The following is a 22888-nucleotide window of genomic DNA, read 5'->3' as shown; positions in this document are numbered from 1 at the left end:
TTACCGGTAAGCACTTACCGGGTAAGTGTTTGGTAAATGGCCCCTACCTCCTCCGCCAGATGCTGCTGCCTTAAAGGAAATTACACAAATCGAAGGCATTTGGTTGTACGAACCCTAATCATTCCCACCTTATTACTTCAATCAAACCCAATTCAAACCTTATCAACTTGTCGATTCACATTCGTAGCTGCCACCGTGATGCTTCGAAACTAACATCATCTTCTTTAAACAAGAAATTGTTATAATGTCATTTAAAACAACTCAAGCTTATCAACTTATGTGGTGTCAAATCAGAGTTTTATAAAAAGTGTTTGGATTAGCTCATGGCGGTACTAAAACATAATAAGCAGATAAGTATTTATTTGTTTTCCATCCAAAAACTAAAAACTTTTTATTATTACTGGTACCGCACCAAAATAAGTTAACAAGCTAGAAGGGAGTAAGGTTGTTTGTTTACCTCTTAATAGTTCTATTAAGAGGCAACCTCTGAATCGTTAAGAGATGAATTTTGTTTGATAAAAAAAAGTGTCTCTTAATGGTTCTAAAACCATCTGAATGATTTTGTATGTTAGAGCCTCCCTTAACCATTTAGCGTTCTAATTTCATTGTAAACAATTACCAAACAATTATATTTTATTTTGTTTTATATCATGAGAGCCTCTTAATCATTCGGAACACTTAATCATTCTGCACCAAATCATTCAACAACTGCCAAGTGTTAGTACCTTGAGGAACACCTTGGCAAATAGTTATTATTCTCCATCTCTTCCTCATTACACTTGCATGCCTTATGTGATAGTTAAATAACAAATTCAATTACACTAAGGGGCCGTTTACCAAACGCTTACCCGAGTAAGTGCTTACCAAGTCACGTTACTTTAGCGGATGAATATGGCAAGGATGAAGAGTCTTACCCGGTAAGAGCGAATGCAAGGACGAGAGTCTTACTCGGTAAGTGAAGGTGACGACTTTTACCACGGTTATCGCATACTGTGTAAATTGTTGCATACAATACCCATACTCATTTGTCATAATACGTCTGCTCATCACATTTTTCCTGATCCTACTTTTAATAATTGTATGTAAATATGTTAAGATTGACTGTCATTTTATTCAGGAAAAAAAGTTATGGATAATAAAATTAAACTTCTACCCGTTCAAAATCGTTTTCAATCACGAGATTTTCTCATTAAGGGGTTGTTTACCTAAATGCTTACCCGGTAAGTACTTAAGGTTAGGAGCAAACACTATAATTTATTTTACCGGGTAAGATTGTAGTACATCAAAATGATATCATATGCAACAATTTACCCAGTAAGCACTTACCCGAGTAAGAGCGTCACACTCACCTACCGAGTAAGACTCTCCATCATTATCGTTCCTCTTACTGGGTAAATTTTGACCCTTGCTCTATTCATCCGGTAAAGAAAATTACCCGATAAACACTTATCGGGTAAGCGTTTAATAAACGGCTCCTAAGCCCTTACAGGTTCCCAAGATGCAAAGACTAATGTCGAAGATAGAATGCTTATTTTGGACATGTTTGATGAATTAGTGGCGTGTGTTAATGAACAATGGACATACGACAAAAATTCCACAATTAAAAAGTGTTTGTGAACAGTTTTTTAAATATCGGTCCTTGTATAGAAAGTTTTAAAGTTGAGGGACCTATTTTGTAATTGAGGTGAAATTAAAGTATGAGACGGCCGAATGGTTATTGAGTTTGTTTCCTCTCAGTGCTGGCGACAAATCCGATGCTCAGATACACCCTCCATACGACTGCCACTGCTCGTCTATGTTCTCTCTTTCACCGTCGGGTCTTAATCCACCAATGGAAGCAGCCCCGGGATTTATCCGACTTGACCCGAACCGAGTTGGTCGACCGCATTTGCCGTCTCCTCGTGCTCCGCCGCTTCAACGCTATAGATACCCTTTCTTTTGACTTCTCCGACGACCTTTTAAACCAAATCTTAAGTAAACTCAAATTAAACCCAAATGCGTGTTTGCATTTCTTTACTTTAGCTTTGAAGCAGCAGAAGTTTAGACCGCATGCCAAGTCATACTGTAGATTAGTTCACATACTGTCGAGGGCACGGATGTTTGATGAAACGAGAGCGCACTTGAGGGTGCTAGTTGGGTTTTGTGAGGAAGATGGTCGTTTGGGCTTGCGTATTTGGCATGATTTGGTTCGTGTGTATCGAGAATTTGGGTTTTCTCCTACAGTGTTTGACATTACCCTGAAGTTGTATGCGGAAAAAGGGTTGACAAAGAATGCACTCTACGTGTTCGATGGAATGTGTAAGTTGGGGAGAGTGCCTAGTTTACAGTCTTGTAATGGTTTGTTGAGTTGTTTGGTTCGGAAGGGAGAGTTTCATTCCGTTTTTGTAGTGTATGATCAGATGAATAAGATCGGGATTGTGCCTGATGTATGTACATGTAGTATTATTGTGAACGCTTATTGTAAAGATGGGAAAGTGGGGAGGGCTGCAGAGTTTGTGAGAGAGTTTGAGGATATTGGTTTGGAGCCAAATTTAGTGACATACCATAGTTTAATTAATGGATATGTTGGTATGGGTGATCTGAGAAGTGCAAATGGAGTATTAAGATTGATGAATGATAGAGGCTTGTTGACAAATGTGGTTACATATACCTTGTTTGCTAAAGGATACTGCAAACAGGGGAAAGTGGAGGAAGCTGAGAAGGTGCTTAGGGATATGAAAGAGGATAATCCATCATTGGTCTTAGATGAGCAAGCTTATGGTGTTCTGGTAGATGGGTTCTGTCGAATTGGAAAGATGAATTGTGCTGTTCGGATTCATGAAGAGATGTTGAAAACAGGATTGAAGGTAAATTTGTTCATCTGCAATTCGATGATCAATGGATACTGTAAACTTGGCCAATTCGATGAAGCTGCAAGAGTGGTAACAAGTATGAGTAAATGGAAATTAAGGCCAGATTCTTACAGTTATAATACTTTGGTAGATGGGTACTGTAGGGAAGGTTATACAACTCAGGCTTTAGAGCTTTGTGATAAGATGGTCCGTGATGGCATAGATGTAAGTATTGTAACTTATAATACACTGTTGAAAGGCTTTTGCCGATCTAATGACATTGATAAGGCTTTGCAACTTTGGCATCTCATGATAAAAAGAGGTTTGACCCCCAATGAGGTTGGATATGGCACTCTACTTGATGGGCTCTTTAAAGTAGGGGACTTTGAAGGGGCTTTGCTGCTGTGGAAACAATTTTTAGCTCGGGGATTCATTAAACCTGTCATTGGATTTAACACAATGCTTAATGGATTGTGCAAAATGGGGAAAATGGCTGAAGCAGAGCAGGTATTCAATAAGATGTTTAAACTAGGTTGTTCACCAGATAAAATCACATATAATACGCTTGCAGATGGTTACTGTAAAGATGGGAACTTGGAAAGAGCTCTTAAAATCAAGGATACCATGGGAAGGGAATCCGTCCCTTTGTCCATTGAAATGTATAACTCACTTGTTACCGGATATTTTAGATGTAGGAAGTTAAGCAAGATTACAGAACTACTCAATGAGATGCAAAACCGAGCGCTAATCCCCAACATTGTAACCTATGGTGCCCTAATTTCTGGTTGGTGCAGAGAAGGAATGCTGGATAAAGCTTTCACTACATATTTTGAGATGAAAGAAAAGGGTTTAGCTCCTAATGTTCTTATATGTAGCACAATAGTTAGTGCACTATATAGGCTTGGTATGACTGATGAAGCAAACATGCTGTTGCAGAAAATTATGGATTTTGATCTTTTACCTGGAGACAATAGGAAATTCTTCGAGTGGGACATGAGAAATGTGAATGTCCAAAAGTTCTCAGATTTACTTGATGGAGTTGTGGAAGCTACTCTTCTTCCCAATAACGTTGTGTACAATGTAGCGATCACAGGGCTATGCAAACTTGGAAAAGTTGATGATGCAAAAAGATTCATCTCTGCATTGTTACAAAAAGGCTTCACTCCTGATAATTTCACTTATTGTACCCTAATTCATGCTTTATCGGCTTCTGGTGAAGTTAATGAGGCTTTTAAATTACGGGATGAGATGCTTAAAAAGGGTATTGTTCCTGATATTGCTACATATAATGCTCTAATAAATGGTTTGTGCAAATCGGGGAATCTTGATAGAGCATTAAGACTCTTTCATAAGCTTCGTTCAAAAGGGGTGGTTCCTAATGTCATTACTTACAATACTTTAATGGACCGATGTAGCAAGGTTGGAAATACTCGTGAGGCAAAGAAACTGAAAGAGAAAATGGAGCAAGAACATATTGCTTCTTCGGTGTTTACATATTCTGGTTTGATCAATTGTGTTAATAAGAACTGTGAAGTGAGGGAAGCTGTTATGTAAAAGTATCTGTGAAATATGGTTTGCTGCTTTGAGGAAGGGATAGCTGGATCTGTCATCATTTTAGTGACGTTTAAGGAGCAAAAAGCAAGAAAATGTACAATTGGCTCAACGACACCAATTCACAATTGATGCAGGTATGCGTTCCAACTCTGGGATTATATTTTTGCTTAAACTTGGAATATATGTGTGTGTACATATTCATATACCTGTCTCTTTTGAAGTATTATATGAAAAACGTTTTTAGATTTGCCAAAAGATAATGTTTTATGATAAAGATACAACACATAAGATAGTCTGTTAATACAATTTTTTTATGATATCTGTTACTTCATGATGTTGTTTACATCAACATGCATCATAAAGTACAGTTTTATGATTATCATGCATGTTATTAAAACTTTTGAAGTCTTTGGCTGGCTGATTATTTCAATGTAAATTATGTATGTATCATAAAATAAGATCTGGAGATGATAATTTTTCTGATTCTACCTATACTTTATTAGGGGATCTAATATGTTTAATACTCTTAACTATTTCTGTTGTGTCTTAAGATTTTGAGCTATAGTGAAGTATTGAAAATGTATGCTTTGTTACTTGAGACCATTGTCTACGTAATTTGATGAGTGTTACATCTTATGTTCACAACAAGACAAACTCACTGCACATGAAAACAACTGAGCATAAACAGACATAAGTAGATGGTGATTCTACAAATTGATAAATACGAGGATGGATAAGGTACAACTTTCAATGCTCTTTTACTTGTAAAAACTCTTGTAGATAAACAACACCACACAAACGAGAGTGGGACACATGCCTCCCATTCATCATGAATAAAAACGTGATTTTTTTACAACATTCATAATGAATGCTACACCATTCATGATGAATGTCCCATGAAGTCCGGGGCATGTGGATTGGAACACATTTTTTCTCATACTATCCATTTTTATATTCTTCTATGTTCTTACCACCAAGTTTGGCAGACTTTCACCTGGACCCTAACCTCTTCCAATAATCAGAAGCATCTTTGAACTAGGAGAAAAAACCCCACATCTCACTTGTTTCCCTCTCGAAAACCTGCTGTGCATTGATGTAGCTTAAATTGGGTAGCACCACCACCATTGTTGCGTCATCATACCTGAAGTTGCCAAAGAAATACTTCGCAAACATGACCTATCCTTCTTGAGCAGATCAGTCACAGGCACCGGCCGGTTGGTTAACCACCATCCACTCTCCATCGTCTGGTTGGGGATCAATGGCGAAGGCTAAGAAGAATACCCAAAGAACACTTGTTCTCTGTACAACAACTTGATGCTGGCCAGCTCCTAGGGAAAAGATTCAAAAACTTGTTGATTACGTCCATCAGTGTTTTACGAGCAGCAAACCTGTAAATATCAGTAGAGTTGCATTGACATCTCTTACTGTTCTCTCCAACTTCATCTTCTCCACCGATATGGCTCATTATGATACTCTTCAATCTCAAGAATTCAAGGATGCTATATCTAATTTAGCAGATATTGTTGGAAGGCTGAATTTAGCAGACACAAGGGTTGCTCTGAGAGGGCAACGTGTATGCTGAAAAGTTAACAGTGATATTGGATAGATAGGATGATCGATCTACGGGTGCAAGCGTGGGCAGAATCCTTGGCTGGTGTTTTCTTCAGAAACTACGGTGTTTTAGATTTGCAGCTGAAGCTCAGTCAGAAATGAATCCGAGTTTAGCCTAATTAACATATTGCATTTGCTTTTGGTAATTAATCTTTCTTTTTACCCATCATGCTTCTGTTAGGATATGTGTGGAATATATTTGAAGATCTCTCTAAAAGATCCATTTTAAAGAGATGAGAGGTTCTTACATATTTACAGGTTTGATGGTCTGTGTCCAGCCGACATGAGACTCTAACAGCCTAGGGCGGACTTAGGCTTAGGCTATGTGTGCTTGTGCATCCGCTCTATCGTCCCGATGCAGTGGAATTCTTTTAGGGGTCTATAAAGGTGCACCCGCTTTAAATTGCTATCTGCTCTCTTAAGTTAAAAAAAAAAATAATGGTTGTAATCTATTAGTAGTATTATTGCATGTGGCATTATTGGTTGCAAGTTCGAATCCTTTTAACTTCCTTCTAATATTTTTTGGTAACAAAGAAAAAAAACCCTTTGTATCTCACTTTCATTGGAAACCGTTTTTATAATAAATTATTTATTTATTTTATATTATGCTGATTATTTTGTATCCGTACCTGAAAGTTTTTTCTGGAAAACTCTTGGATGATAAATTCATTTAACGATATCTTGTGTAGGACTTATCTATTGCATCAACCGATATAAGGACAAACACCTTGGAATAGGCGATGGCGGAGTTAGTATGCATCCCAAGGACACCATGATCATCGAGGAATCAGACATACGTAGAAGCTGTAGTTTAAAGAAACCTTTCGGCTACACCCTCCAGTCCCATTTCTACGGTGTGATGTAGAAATCCAAGGCCACATGCCTAAAGATGCACAAACATGTGGGCTGTTATCCGTCTATATGGTCCGACCCTCATGCCGAAAGGTACGTCCTTAGATGTCAATATTGACTACAATGGCGGAGAGTTTGAGCTCGTTCTGTTTGGTTTTGGGAGGAAGCTTTGTCCTTCAATGTTGCATCTGATGTGTGTTACGCAAATTTGATTAAAAACGCGAGGGGGAGATATGGATATGATTTAGATTTACTTTCCGCTCTTTGGCCATTCTGATCAAAATCTGGTACTACCGGGATCGTGTTAGGATTGCCAAGAATCATAGTCATGGTAACGGCAGAGCGCGAGAGGTTTGTTGATGTCGGAATCGACTATAACATGTGTAAAGGTACAGGCCGATATGTAATGGTAGGGACTAGGGATGGTAATGTAAATATAGGATTATGGGTTAAATGCATGAAATAACAACTATTTTCATAAATTTTCTTATTATCATATTCTACTTTTACTTTATTAAATCAATGTATATTCAAATTATTTTTATTAGGGTATCTTACTTTAAAAAAATCTATCTATTATAGCAATGATAAACTGTTATTTTTTAAACTGGTTAATTATTTTTTTTTTCTCACTTGCTTTGAATGAGATGATTTGGATAACATATTATTTTAGTAACGTGACCTAAATAAAAAAGTCTTTCGGTTTATTTTTAATCATGCTCACTTTCCCAATAAACGATTAAAAAATACATTTTAATTTTTTTAACTTTTTCTTATTAAATTGTTTGTAAATTAAATATTTTAGAATATTTTTTTCTGAAATAAATATGATATACCGAGATAAATATTTTCTTTATAAAAAAGTAATACTTCTTATTTGATTTTGCTCAAAAAATACATATCTTTTAACATTCTTTTAAAATGTTAGCAACATAAATTGTGCTCTATAAGTTTTTTTAATATTGTTATATTAATGAATAATTTAAAAAAAAATCTAATTAATTTAATAAATTTATATGTCAATGAAATTTATTTTAAACAAGTATGATATATTCTTTAATAGATAAATACATTTTTTGTAAAAAACGTAATAAATCTTATTTTGCTTGTTCAAAAATACATATTTTTTAAAAATGTTAGCGAGATAAATTGCTTTTAACTAGTCTTCTTAATATTGACATATTAATGAATAATTTATAATTTTTTTGATTTATTTAATATGCTTATCTATACTATATTATAAAGCATTTGACAAAAACTTTTAAAAACTATTTTTTAATGCATAAAGTACTGTTTATTGATGCATATTACTTAAAATTCAAGATTACAAGTAAATTGTGCATAAATATAACTTATTAAAGCTTTATGTTTGAATTCGTGTAACTAACTGCGGATAAACATAATCAAATAGAGGATAAACATCTCATTTTAAAATATAAAAAAATCTAAAGTATAATTAGGATAATTATTTAGTTCTAACATAATACTTAATTATTATCTTTATAAAAAATTTATTATTAAACCTAAATTAAGTTACTTCGTTACATTAAATTAAATTATAATAAAAAATTGAATTAAAATAAATAAACAAACAACAACTTTTAAATAGTTACTTGATACTAATATTGATATTTTTTGCAAATTTTATATGATATTTTTAAATTTATATTTTATTCAAAAATAAAAACATTATCACTTTTACAAAACCACATAAAATCGTATTATATCGACATGGATAAAAAATAAAACGAAACTTTGAAATGAAAATGTGTCTCGATGCATTGCACGAGTACCCTTCTAGTTAAATAATACATAAAATCAATTTTTTTTTCAAAGTACAACACTATAATAAGAAATATCATATCAGCAAATTTTTTATGTGGACATCAAGACATCCCATATGATGTCGACAATAACATGACATAGAAAACTAGTCACTTGTGTCATGTCATATTAATTCAAATGAAAAAGTTATCCATTATTATAATGAGTAAGTTTTTCAAAGTATAATATACAATTATAAAAATAATTTAAAAATACATGTTGTAATAAAGAAAAATGAAAATACAATGTTATTATAAATAAATTTATGAAAATAAATTGTTATTTATTGTATTTAACGTTACTAAAATGTAAGGGATGTATATTCAAATTAAATGATCGTAAAAACAAAAAAGATTACGTGTCAAAGTCATAAAAAAACATGAAGAAAACAAAGAAAATAAAGTGTAGGTATGTGGTCGGTATGAACGACATGTTTTAGGTCCCCAAGGGTTCAGGCTCAAATTCCTAAAATACGTAACTGATTCTGGTTTTGGTTCTCATTTTTTGGAACCATTAATCGTTGGGTATTCGTCGAGACCGGTTCCGGAATCGAGTACCTAGTCCTGCTGGATATCCATAATCGAAATATACGGGTACTCGCTATTTTTCAATAAAGATTATTTTATATGTTTATTAAATATAATAAACAAAAATTGAAATTATTAAATCACTTTTTAAGATTACATTTGCCGTCGCTTCCTTAAAAGTTGAATAAGTTTTGTTTTTTTTCTTTCTGTTATTAGGTGTTGACATGAAGTGCTCTTGAAGCCGTTTTGTTGCTCTCAAGAGTTTCTATTACATTATTTATGTAATTATTAGTTTTTAATATCGGATTAGTTTTCACCGTTTGTAGTATTTATTTCTTTACGTTGGTACTTTGTAATAAACTAATAATTATTTTTTTTATGGTAAAAGACGATAAAATTTTATAAAAAATTAAACATCGGGTACCCAGTACCGAAACCGGTTCCAAAACGTTTCCGAGACTGGTTTCCAAATGTAAAGAACCGGTATAACCGGTTCCGGTTCTATCATTTCAAGAACCTGTCGGTTTCATAAATTTTGGCTAAATATCCGTCTTTACTCACCCCTTTCAGATATTCATTTTGTCATAGAAAGAAACTATCAAATGAAATGGGGGAGGGGTGCATGTATAGACAGATCCATGAAACAGCATCTTAAAAAAGTTAGTCAATTACAATATTTTATAACATAATCTAAACAAATATGTAATAATATAATATATTAATACAAACAAGATAATAAAGAAAAATTAAAATATGTTAATTAAAGAAATTTAATTGATTATTATATATATTATAAAGTTTGGATTTGTTAAAATAAATTTTAAAAAAATCTACATTACTTTATGTTTTTAAATAATCACTATAAATAATATGAATAAAAATAAAATTGGTCAACATCGCATATTTGATTAATTAGTAATTTTTCAAAAAAATATATTAGTACTTAATAATTAAAATTAATTAATAATTTTTAACTAATATTAATTGCTATTAAATTAATATTAGTAATAATTAATTTTTATTTATAATTAATAGTAATAAATAATAATCAATATTAATGAATATTATAATTGGATAAAGTGACAAAAAATTTATCATAAGCTATTCCAACTAACGTTTCAATAAACTAACTTATATCCATTCAAACGTATATAAAAGAAATAAACTAACTTATTTTTGACAAACAATGTCTAAGTTCTATATGGATAAAGTTGTATTTGTATATTAATTTGTTTAAATTGAGAAACTTTTTGTTTGGAAAAGTTTTTTTTAGAGATTGAAGGAACACGCTTTTTGATTGGAGGAATAAGTTTCGAAAAAACTTGGCTTTTTACATAATGCTCTTCTTTGTAGCTTAGTGAATAAGCTATTTTCTACATCACTAAATATTTAGCAAATAATCATATATAGTTAACCAAATAAACTAGAAATTTTGTTAGATGGTATTAAACATGCCCCTAATTCCACAATTATGGGGTGTTTGGGATTGCTTATTTGAAACAACTCATGTTTTTCTACTTATTATAAGTCAGCAGAGTTTAACTTCTTCAAAAACTCTTTATTACCGGTTTGACACCGATATAAACTGTTTATCCAAACACTAAAAAATGTTAATTACCAATATCTTATTGAAATAAGTCAATAAATTATTTTTATAAAAAAAATTGTGAATTCACAATTTACAAGAATACCTATGAGGAGGTCGCGGTGTTGAAATATTAAATAATAAAAGATGAAATAATAGAAACCATAACCATAAACTTTTTAGATCAAAAACCTTTTTTATAATGTATACCATTTTATAAATCAGATTTATTAAAAGTTTTAAAATATTTTTTAATACATAAAGTATTATATATTTATGCACAAAGTCTTAAAAATCTTAAAAACAACTCATAATGCATTAAATACTACTACTTTATAGATTCAGTCTTAAAATATCTTAATCTACAATAAAATAACATATAGTACAAGTTATCAATGCAAATTATTGTCTTTTCTTCTCATGTTCCTAAGATACTTTTGACATCTTTCACTCATGCCTTCACCATCTCATACCTTTATGTCTTTTCCCCATCCCCCAAGGTGACATTCAAACTGATATTCACCATGAGTTATTAAAGGTTCTCTCATTCATCTCCCATTCAATTGCTCTAGAACTCTCGGTCTCGGTCTCGATCTCTTGATTCTTTACTCTTGGTGTAAATCGAACACATTTGTGGAGTCGTTTAAATATGTTGAATTTTAAATATATTAGATTTTGAACTGCCATACAATTTTTTTATTGATAGACTGTAATTGAAACCATAACTTTTATTTATTCAAATTGTATTAATATGTAAAGACCAAAAGTAACTTATATCATCCTTAAATCTTCTCTAATAAAACCAATGAAGCTTCAAAATCGTTAAAATTTACGGTTCCCACTGCATTTAACCCGGTAAGACAACTAGTTTTCTTGGAACCACAAAAGCTTATATTTACATTCTACGTTTAGAATAAGACAACCTCACTGCATGCACGTGGCAACATCGGAGCATAAAACACCTGCAGACACTCCATGGATCTACATCTATATATACAGACTGCCATGGAAAAGAGATCAAGACATGAAGCTATCTTTTACTTGTGAACTTACAGATAAACAACACAAAGTCTCCAACAGATATGTATAAGTGCACACATACACACGCATATATATATATATATATATATATAGATAGATAGATAGATTATAAAGATAAGATACAGAGATCACAAAGATGAATAACACGTTCTTTCTCATAGCATCCATTTTGATATTCTTCTATGTCGTCACCACTAAGTTTACTAGGTGGAAGTCGGGCAACGTTATCCGACTTCCACCTGGTCCATACCCCCTTCTGATAATCGGAAACATCTTTGAACTCGGAGAAAAACCCCATATCTCGCTTGCTTCGCTCTCCAAAATCTATGGTGGGTTGATGACGCTTAAATTGGGTAGCATCATCACCATTGTTGTATCCTCACCCGAAATAGCCAAAGAAATCCTACTCAAACACGATCTATCCTTCTCAAGCCGATCAGTCCCAGACACGGGTCGGGTGGTTAACCACCATCTATTCTCCGTGGTTTGGTTGCCGGTTGGGGATCAATGGCGAAGGCTAAGAAGAATATCCAAACAACACTTGTTCTCAGTACAACAGCTCGATGATGGTCAGCTCCTACGCAGGGAAAAGATTCAAAAACTTGTTGATCACGTTCATGAATGTTGTACGAGCCAAAAACCGATAAACATTGGTCGAGCTGCATTCACAACGTCTCTTAACGTTCTTTCCAACTTCATCTTCTCCACCGATATGGCTCCTTATGATTCTGTTGAATCTCAAGAATTCAAGGATGCTGTATCTGGTTTAGCAGATGTTGTTGGAAAGCCGAATTTAGCAGACTTTTTTCCTTTACTAAAACCATTCGATCCACAAGGGTTGCTTCGAGAGGCCAACGTTCATGCCGAAAAGTTAATGGCGATATTGGATAGGATGATCGATCAACGGGTGCAAGCGAGGGCCAAATCCTCGGCTGCTGCTTCCTCAACCAACGACGTTTTAGATTTGCTGCTGGACCTCAGTGCGAAAAATGAATCCGAGTTTAGCCGAAACGACATACTTCACTTTCTTTTCGTAATTTAACTTTTTTTTTACCATGATGCATCCGTTAGCATATGTGGAACCTTTTTGAATCTCTCTTAAAAAGTCATTTATATAGAGGTTTGATGGTCCGTATCTGACATGAATTCATTTTACAATATCTTGTGTAGGATCTATTTGCTGCGGCAACCGATACAACAACAAGCACGTTGGAATGGGCGATGGCCGAGTTAATACACAACCCGGAAAAGATGGCGAAAGCTCGGTCTGAGCTTGAGGAAATCACCGGGAACGCCAACATCATTATCGAGGAATCAGACATCTGTAAGCTCCCATACCTAGAAGCGGTCGTTAAAGAAACCCTTCGGCTACACCCTCCGGTCCCATTTCTACTCCCGCACAAAGCCTTGTGCGACGTAGAAATCCAAGGGTTTGTTGTGCCTAAAGATGCACAAATCCTATGTAACGTGTGGGCTATTGGTCGAGATCCGTCGATATGGTCCGACCCTCATGAGTTCATGCCAGAGAGGTTCTTAGATGTCAATATCGACTACAAAGGCCGAGACTTCGAGCTCATTCCGTTTGGTTCTGGGCGGAGAATTTGTCCTGGATTGCCTCTTGCGCATAGAATGTTGCATCTGATGCTCGGCTCCCTGATTCGCAAATTCGATTGGAAACTCGAGCCCGAAGATATGGATATGAGCGAGAGATTTGGAATAACGTTACACAAGAGCGTTCCTCTCGTGGCCAATCCGATCAAAATCTGATACTATCGGATACCCAACTCATCAGGATATATAAACATGCGTACAAATGTTTTGTGTTAGGATTATGAAAAATGATGGCGAAAATAACGGTTCTAAGCCTCGAAGACTTGTCTTTTAATACAATAATTTTGGTTAATATTTGAACCAAGCGCGCAAACGTACTCTCTCTCTATATATTTATGAGTATATACACCAATACATATATTAATTTTATGAGTATATACACCAATGTAAAGGATCGTGTTAGAAAGAGAGTTAATGTGAGAATTGTAAGAAGAGATATGGGCCCTTGATCACCTTCAATCTTAAGCTTATCCATGAATCACGCTTGATAATGTGATTCATCTGGTGTATCTCATCCTAATGTGCATACAAGAATGGAGATTCCTTCTATGCTTATCACATTAACTCTTATTCTCACTGGAACCTAAACCTATATACATAAACATATATATATAAAATATTTATTATAACTCAATAAATCAATGATAATAAACAATTTAAATTAAGTTATATATTAAAAACTAACAAAAAAAAGATAATCAAAATCAGATATTGTGTTACAAAAATCGTTCATTACGTCATGACATGCCTCAGTCTTAACATGGCATGAGACACAAGACTTGAACCAAAGATGTTATAGCAAAGTCTTTTTGAAAAGTGGTTGCATGTCTCGTTTTAGGATATGCTAGGTCCAATTAGGACATTTTTGGGACCAAGATTTGGGTTTATGCAATATTTAAATGTAGGATCGGATTTAAGTCGATGCATCATACAAATGCGATAATTCAAAGTCATTGCATCATAAAGATGCAACAACAACTAACAATTTGATCAAAAACCCAGATTTTACATTCTGTTGATTATGTCACCCTTATCTTGGTATACACCTCTCCTTGATATGTCACATTTATCCCAAAACACACCTCTTATTGATATGTAACCCTTATAACCAAAACACACATCTCATTCACATGTCACTCTTATTCTAATCACATTATATACTCATATGAAAATACCAATCTATACTAATTATAGCATCAAAACAGTTTTATAATCATTCCTATATAAAAAAACCATACTGTTCTAACCCAACAAAATAAAATGAAAGTTGTAAAAATAAACTCACCTTATGAATTACACATAGATATTGATATAAAGATGAACAACAACAATTAATGAACATAAAATCAACTTCTATTTCTTCCTTTCTTCACACAAGAAAAACACACACAAAAAGCTTATTGCTTTTTATTCTTAACCACCATTTGAGATAATAAGATTATCAACAATTAAAGAATGAGGGGGTGGAAGCTTTTAAAAACAATTTAAGCACACATACACATTTAGCCCTTCAACTTATCACCATCAATTATAAACAACCCTCAACTTTATAACCGGATAATCGGTTATCACATATTTAAAGTCTTTTTTTTTCTTCTTATTTTACTCTTGCATGCCTATGATATTTCTGAAAGAAGGTATATATTTATTTAATATTTTACTATTTTCATATTTGTATTTTAAAAAAGAATTGGGTAATTTCCCAGACCTTTATCCTTTTGCGACATTGTTTGTTATCCAAAGGCTTTAAGTTGTCATCTAGTGCTGGATCTAGAAATTTTTATAGTTGAGGACACACTTAGGGATGTAGAAAAAAAAATTCAAAACCAATTAATTCATCCGGATGAAAACGGTTTTGGGTTTTCTTTTTTGGATTAAACGGTTCAGTTAACCGAACAAAGATAACTTATTCAAGTCGATTTTCAGTTCATTTCTACTAATTCATCGAGGTGTATAATTTTTATATTTTGAATGATAATATCAGTGTATGTTGCAAATGGACCAATTAACATTCAGAATATCAAGTTGCAAGCCTTTGCCTTGTTTTTGTTGAGGGCCCTTGCCTTGTTCTTGTTGGACGTACAATAGGAAAATTTACTAAACAAATCTTGTTATAATTTTTTTTTTAAAAAATTGATGGGTTTGTTGGGGAACTAGTAACTAGGGGTGCTCATGGGTTGGGTTGAAGACATTTGAACAACGCAACTCAATGCTTGCGGTTTGAAAAAATCTTAACCCAACCCAACTCAACCCAAATCAAAGTGCATCCCAACCCGTACGGGTTGGTCGGGTTGATACTTTGGTACATTAAAATATTTTTTTTCATCTTGAATATGATATTTCTATACTCATAATTTCTTTTTCATCATCAACCATTTGATACAACTTATACATACTTCTTACGTATATCATATTTAATTAATTTTCACAATTTACATATATATGTTCACAGTTACTCAACATATATACGAATGAATTATATAGAGATGTGAATAGATTGAAAATATGTGTATATGAAGATAATACATAATAGTGTAATTGTCTAATGTATATATTAATAGATTTTCAACAATCATATTAAATCCAAGAAATAAAAGAATATCGGGTTCATCGGGTTGAGTTGGGTTCAAATAATAGTAACCTAATATCAACCCAATACCTACGGTTTGACAATTTTACAACTTGATTAAACATCGGGTTGTTTTGGTTTGAATTATTTCATGTTGGATTGGGTTGGTCGGATTTTTAGCACTCCTGATAACCCTTACAGCATGGAGTAGATGCACCCCTGCTGTCAATGTCATCCATCTTTGTCTTCTATGAGAACCACCACTACAAATTGAACACCACAAGCAATTAGGATTAAGCAGGAAAAACAGATGGATTACACAATGATCTTCATACTTCTCTCCATTTCCACATGTTTCTATGTTCTTATTTCCCGATCTGGCCGCGATACCCGACTGCCGCCCGGCCCATACCCGTTTCCGATCATCGGAAACATCTTTAAACTCGGAAACAAACCGCATCACTCCCTTGCCGCCCTCTCCAAAACTTACGGACCTTTAATGTCTCTTAAACTTGGCACCACCACCACGATCGTCGTTTCATCTCGTGAAATCGTGAAAGAATTCTTTTCGAAACATGACGTCTCTTTCTCTGGCAGATCGGTCCCATATGTTGCCACCGCTCACGACCACTATAAACACGCCATGGGTTGGTCGCAGGTTGGGGATCATTGGCGAATGTTACGAAAAATATACAAAGAACACTTGTTTGCTGCACGACAACTCGATGCTAGCCACCTCCTACGCAAGAAAAAGGTGCAGCAACTTCTTGATTATGTTCACGACTATTCAGACAGCGGCAAACCGGTAGATATAGGTCATATCGCATCCATAACGACTCTTAACGTTCTTTCCAACTTCGTCTTTTCCGTTGATTTAGCGCAGTATGATTCCCAGTCTTCTCAAGATTTTATGGATCTCGTATGGCTGTTATTCGAAAATGCTGGAAGACCAAATTTGGCCGATTTCTTTCCCGTTCTTCGTCCGTTGGATCCGCACGGATTGCTCCGAAAAGCGAAGCTTTATACTGGGAAGCTATTGGCAATTGTTGAAGAATATATCAGTAAACGGTTGCAAGAAAGAACTGCTACAAGTTCATCTGATGCTTCATCAAGCAAAGATCTTATGGATTTGCTGTTAGATATGAGCCAAAACGAGAAATCGTCGATTAACCTCGTCGGCATTCGATACTTGGTGTTCGTAAGTAATCTTTATTCAGCTCGATCTATTCTATGAGACTTCATGTACTCATGCAACGAATGAAGAATAAAGAACAGCTATCCGCAAATCTGTAGTTTTCTAATGATTCCACCAATGGATACCTAAATTAAATTTACTCATTATATCATGTTTTTTTTATCACTTCATCGTTCATGTAAACATGTACGATAGTGGTGACATTACATTTCTTATTATAAGATTGTACTTTCAAAATTACTTTATTATAACATCACGAATTTCTATTATAACATTGCACTTTTAATTTTAATATTTTTATCATTTAAACATTGTAAATTTAATCAAATATGTTTACTAAAAATTATAATAAAATATTATTTGAGATTATAATATCGTTTTGTTTTGTTTTTTTGACATATTATAGAAGGCAAAAAGACACCCAAATCGATATTTTTTTAAGGGCAAATTGCATGAAAAAACAACGTACTTTAACTTAATTCCTATTTTGGGTAATGTACTTTCAAAACTTCCATTTTGGTACCTAAGATGTAAAGTTTTAAACATTTAAGTACCCGGGTAACTGAWTGAAGTATTAACCGGTTATCATACTGATGTGGCGAGTGATGTGGTATCCAACTCGGTATTATTTGTTGACCTAGTCAGTGACGTGGATTTTTTTTAATCTAAAATTAGTCTTTTTTTTAGTCTAAAATTAGTCTTCAYTGRGTTACCCGGGTACTTAAATGTTTAAAATTTTACATCTTAGGTACCAAAATGGAAGTTTTGAAAGTACATTACCCAAAATAGGAATCAAGTTAAAGTACGTTACTTTTTCATGCAATTTGCCCTTTTTTTAACATTAACATATCTGCAATAATATATCAAATAGTACATGAAATTTAACTTTTTTTTTACCATTATGTAAGTTGTTTGTTAAATTAAATATTATATTTTTAAAATAAAAAAACACCTTCTCTTAAAACTCTGCACACAAATCAAAATAGCTAACACATATAAGTATCACCAATACAACTTAATATTACAATTTTTAGTAAATATATTTGATTAAATTTATAATGTTTAAATGAAAAAAATATTACAATCAAAAGCACAATGTTGTAAGAGAAATTAGTGATGTTATAATAAAATAATTTGAAAGTATAATGCTATAATAAGAAATGTCATGTCAGCACTATCGTACATGTGGAGAGCCTATGTGGACAATGAGGTGACAAATAAATCTGGTATAATGAGTAAATTTAATTTAAAATGTTACCTAATGCTATAACGGGTAAATTTTTAAAAGTACAATGCCCTAATAAAAAATATTTTGAAAGTACATTGCTGTAATAAGAAAAACTGAAAGTAGAATGATATAATAAAACATTTTATAAAAGTAGGTTGATATTTTGCGGATTTTGTCCTATTTTTTAATTCTTTTTCTCATTAGATGAGTGATGTGGTTTGGACGGAGAGGGGACAAGGGATTTGAGACCTGGGGGTGTTTGGGATTGCTTATCAAAACGACTTATTAACTTATTTCAATCTGATAACGGAGATAAGCAGTTTTTTAGTGTTTGGGTAAAAAAAAAACTGCTTATACCGGTGCCAAACCGGTAATAAGCAGTTTTTGATAAGTTAATCTGTAGTGACTTATGAAAATCGACTTATTACCGATTTACCATTTTAACCCTGTCTAACACCTATCCTAATAATCATTGATATCTCTTTCTCCCATTAACAGATACATTCTCCATCTCTTCACCTCTTCTCCATAGATATGTCTTCTCCATCTCTTCACCTCTTCTCCAAATCGATATCTCTTCTCCCATCATCATCGCCTCTTCTCCTCTCGATATCTTTTCTCCTCCATATATACATCATCGTCTACCCTATACGATGAACAAATCGATACCCTAACCCTAGAGATCGATAACCCAATACGAACAGAGATTCCACAACAGATACAAATTGACCTTTGCTGAAACAAATCGTATCTAACATCATCGTGTTTGTACGAAAATATTTCTGCAATTCGACTCCATTATTGGGACAGACGTCGTCACTGCTTTCAATATCCACCCTCGTTAAGTTATGCCTCCAGCATTTTATAGGTTTACTTCTGCAACAAAATGGGTTCTTATCTTCTTCCTCTCCTATCAGTTCGTTGTAGGCAAACTGCAGGTTTATAACAAAAAGACATCAGTTTTTTGTGAAATAATATGACTATGCTTTCTTAATTTCTGCAGAAGAACGACCAATTTCCAATTAGAAAAAGCATTATATATATGTTATGAGAATAGATATTATTATAAATGATGAAAAATAATTTTTATATGTTAAAAAATCAAATAAGTTAATAAGCAATCCCAAACGTTCCTATAAGTCAATAATATAGAAGACTGTCCTTTTTGGTCATTTTACAGATATAAGCATAATTTGCCAAACACTAAAAAACAAGCTTATTGCAGTTTGGTACCACTATAAGCTAATCCAAACACTTTTTACAAAACTCCGGTTTGATACCGCATAAGATAATAAGCACTTTAACAAAAAAACATAAATTGTTTTAAATAAGCAATCCCAAACACCCCATAAATCAAATGGTTTGTGTGCAGGACCTTTTTATTGCAGGAACCGAGACGACATCAAGCACGTTGGAATGGGCGATGGCGGAACTAATCAATAACCCCGAGAAAATGTCGAAAGCCCGATCCGAGCTTGAGGAAGTAATCAGAAAGGAAGACCGAACCTTTGAAGAATCCGACATCGCTAGGCTCCCATACTTACAAGCCGTTGTGAAAGAAACTCTCCGACTGCACCCTCCGGTGACCTTTTTGCTCCCTCATAAGGCAACAACCAATGTCGAGGTCCAAGGCTACATTGTCCCAAAAGACGCACAGATCCTCTGTAACTTGTGGGCAATGGGTCAAGACTCGAACGTATGGCCGAATGCACAACGGTTTGAGCCGGAGCGGTTTCTTGATGTTGGAATCGACTACAAGGGTCATGATTTCGAATTGATACCATTTGGTACTGGGAGGAGAATGTGTCCAGGATTGCCTCTTGCAGATAGAATGCTGCATTTGATGTTGGGATCTTTGATTTACAAGTTTGATTGGAAGATTAAAGGAGGGATGATGGATATGAGTGATAAGTTTGGGATGACATTACAAAAGAATTTGCCTCTCATGGCGATCCCGGTCAAAGTTTGACTTGTACAACCAGAAGAATAATGTTACAGTGACTTGTACTATGTATAAAAATAAAACTGTTATCAGTTTGTATGCAAGTCTTATTCGTATGTATAAAAATTAAGAATCAAGTATACATAACAGTATATTTATATAAGATAGAATCTTTGAACACAATATTTACATGATTTGATATGAAATTGTAATAACCCATAACCTCAATTTTGTTGTTTTATTGAGTTCACAGTGAAATTTGTATTCCTTCTTAACCTTCAGGGACCAAGGGTTAAATGAGAAGGAACACTTTCATTTCACCCATTTTGTATATCATAGACTCATGGTGTAGTGTCTTTTGGGAGGAATTAGTAAAGAAGAAGAAAGATGGAAGTAGGGGTGTACAAAAAACCGTTAATATGTGAAATTCGTTCAACCCAACCCATTAACAACTTAATTAAACCCAACCCGTCAAACCGCCAGACCGCTAACTAGGAGAGTTGAAATTGGGTTAGCATGACTCAATCCAACCCAACCCAACCCGCCGCTAATATATATTATTTTTTATAAAATTATGTATGTCTATGTAGAGGAGCGATCAAATGAAAACCACCCTCATTTGTACAAACCGTACAAACCACCCTCATACGTCGATTTCATTGTTTAATCTTATGAATTTTTTTTTCTTCATGAAATTGTTTAATCTTGTGAAATTGTTTCATATAATTCTTTTTTTTTTTGATGAAGTTGTTTCATATATGGTTATGAAATKGTTTCATATAATATTTAATGAAATTTTAATGAAACTTTTTAATGTATTTCTCTAAAATTAAAATAATGAAGATGATAATATCTATGATTAACACATTCCACAATAAAAATGGTTAATCAACCTCTCATAATTACAAAAAAATGAACAAAATGAAAATTTATGATTGATTGAATAAGGTTTTCACGGTTTGTACAAATTGAGTGGTTTTTATTTGAACGCTTCTCTATATATGTATGTATGTATGTATGTGTGTGTGTATATATATATATATATATATATATATATATGATATTTACAAAATTATAATTTACATCCCAAAAATATGTATATTTTTTAGTCTACTGTACAACCCAACAAATAAGGGGGTGTTTGGGATTGCTTATAAAACCTCCTTATTGACCTATTCTGGCGTGATACCTATAATAAGTCATTTTGAGTGTTTGGATGAGAAGAAAAAAAATTGCATACACCGGTATAAACCCGCTAGTAAGCAATTTTTGATAAGTCAATCCTCCCTAACTTATCAAATTCAACTTATTAACAATTTACCTTTTAACCCTTTTTCTAGTAACCCTTAACCCGTACGTTTGCCTTCTCTATCACAGATACACGCCTCCTTCCTCACAACAAACAATTATTAACATGTTGGTTTATTTATATTTGCTGCCTATTTTGTGGTTATTTGTTCCTACCTTCAATGTAAGATTAATGAAGTCAACAAATGGCAGAAAAATACCAAACCACCAACCCAACCCGCCCAAACCCGCAAGGGTTGAGTTGAGTTATACTTTTGAATATGTTTGGTTGGGTTAAGATTTTCCAAACCGTCATAATTGGGATGAGTTGTAAAAATGTTAAAAATCACCCAACCTAACCCGCGTACACCCCTAGGTGGAAGCTCTTGATTGATTAAAGAAGAATCAAATGGAAGAAACATCTCCTTCAGGTAAGACCACCATCCTTCTAGTCTAGAGTCTCCGTTAATGGAGATTTGTTGTTGATTTGGGAAAATTTAGGGCTTCTATATTTTCTTTGAGTATAGATCATTTGGTTGTAAGAGTTCATGATCCATGGGGGGATTCATCACGAATTTGTGTATTAAATCCAACAATGTATTTGCTTTTGAGGGTTTTCTCCTTGGTAATTTGATTTCAATGGTGGAAACCCCATGGATGATGAATTCATGGTTGAGACAATATTTGATGGGTTCCAATAAGTTGGTTGATTTTGGTTTAGAAATGATATGGGAAGGTTCCCTTGTTATAGTTGAATTATTGAGTTAGAAATCGCAAAACAATAGAGAATTTGGAGGTTTTGGGGTGTGAAGATCAGACCTGCACAAAAATGGGAATACAACTCGAACAGTGAGCCGCGTGACCTGGCATGCCGCCTTGGTCGCGGTGTAGGTCGCGTGAGGGCCTGTTTCTATGCCCTTCCGTCCGTCTCGTTTTGTGTAACGCCCCCAGAACCCCGTAGCAATGATATTGTCCGCTTTGACTAACCTGCCCGCTCAACCACAAAGCAGTAGTCGCACGATTTTGTTTCTGGCAGCCGCACAACGCAAGCCCCAAAACCGGTCATGCTAGGATGAGGTATCCACACCCTTATAAGGAGTGCTTAGTTCTCCTCACCAACCGATGTGGGACGGGATGTTACACCCTCCCCCCGTTAGGACACAACGTCCTCGTTGGGCCACATCGATCCGGGTCTGGCTTTGATACCATTTGTAACGCCCCCAGAACCCCG

The 22888-nt window shown here is 34.1% G+C and overlaps 3 protein-coding genes across 4 annotated transcripts; all 3 read left to right on the top strand.

The window, feature by feature from the left end:
• The first annotated feature begins 1754 nt into the window (after positions 1–1754).
• On the top strand, positions 1755–7326 carry LOC112522874 (putative pentatricopeptide repeat-containing protein At1g19290). Its single transcript, XM_025132193.1, has 2 exons — positions 1755–4519; positions 6686–7326. The coding sequence occupies exon 1, from the start codon at positions 1755–1757 to the stop codon at positions 4383–4385; it is 2631 nt and encodes an 876-aa protein (XP_024987961.1). The 3' UTR covers positions 4386–4519; positions 6686–7326.
• Positions 7327–11938: 4612 nt separating this feature from the next.
• LOC112523105 (geraniol 8-hydroxylase-like) lies at positions 11939–13736 on the top strand. Its single transcript, XM_025132549.1, has 2 exons — positions 11939–12858; positions 12996–13736. Exons 1-2 carry the CDS (start codon positions 11962–11964, stop codon positions 13590–13592), a joined length of 1494 nt encoding a protein of 497 aa, XP_024988317.1. The 5' UTR covers positions 11939–11961; the 3' UTR covers positions 13593–13736.
• A 2579-nt stretch (positions 13737–16315) lies between these two features.
• Positions 16316–20478, top strand: LOC112523159 (geraniol 8-hydroxylase-like). 2 transcript variants are annotated; one of them, XM_025132640.1, is made up of 3 exons: positions 16331–16759; positions 16889–17203; positions 19801–20478. In XM_025132640.1, the coding sequence occupies exons 1-3, from the start codon at positions 16505–16507 to the stop codon at positions 20395–20397; spliced, it is 1167 nt and encodes a 388-aa protein (XP_024988408.1). In that variant the 5' UTR covers positions 16331–16504; the 3' UTR covers positions 20398–20478. The 2 variants fall into 2 exon arrangements, with proteins under 2 accessions (XP_024988406.1, XP_024988408.1); XM_025132638.1 differs by having other exon boundaries at positions 16316–17203.
• The last annotated feature ends 2410 nt before the right edge of the window (positions 20479–22888 follow it).

The sequence above is a fragment of the Cynara cardunculus genome, assembly GCF_001531365.2.
Source record: "Cynara cardunculus var. scolymus isolate 2C chromosome LG 12, CcrdV1, whole genome shotgun sequence".
In the NCBI taxonomy this organism is placed as follows: Eukaryota; Viridiplantae; Streptophyta; class Magnoliopsida; order Asterales; family Asteraceae; genus Cynara; species Cynara cardunculus.
The sequence above is the reverse complement of the archived record's forward strand: the minus strand, read 5'-3'. Positions and strand labels throughout refer to the sequence as shown.

Bases quoted from the DNA above. Each gene is read 5' to 3' on its own strand.
- LOC112523159 (XM_025132638.1), top strand. From the start codon at position 16,316: ATGGATTACACAATGATCTTCATACTTCTCTCCATTTCCACATGTTTC. The intron at 17,204-19,800 runs GTAAGTAATCTT...GTTTGTGTGCAG, and splicing joins GCATTCGATACTTGGTGTTC to GACCTTTTTATTGCAGGAAC.
- LOC112523105 (XM_025132549.1), top strand. From the start codon at position 11,962: ATGAATAACACGTTCTTTCTCATAGCATCCATTTTGATATTCTTCTAT. The intron at 12,859-12,995 runs GTAATTTAACTT...TATCTTGTGTAG, and splicing joins ACATACTTCACTTTCTTTTC to GATCTATTTGCTGCGGCAAC.
- LOC112522874 (XM_025132193.1), top strand. From the start codon at position 1,755: ATGCTCAGATACACCCTCCATACGACTGCCACTGCTCGTCTATGTTCT.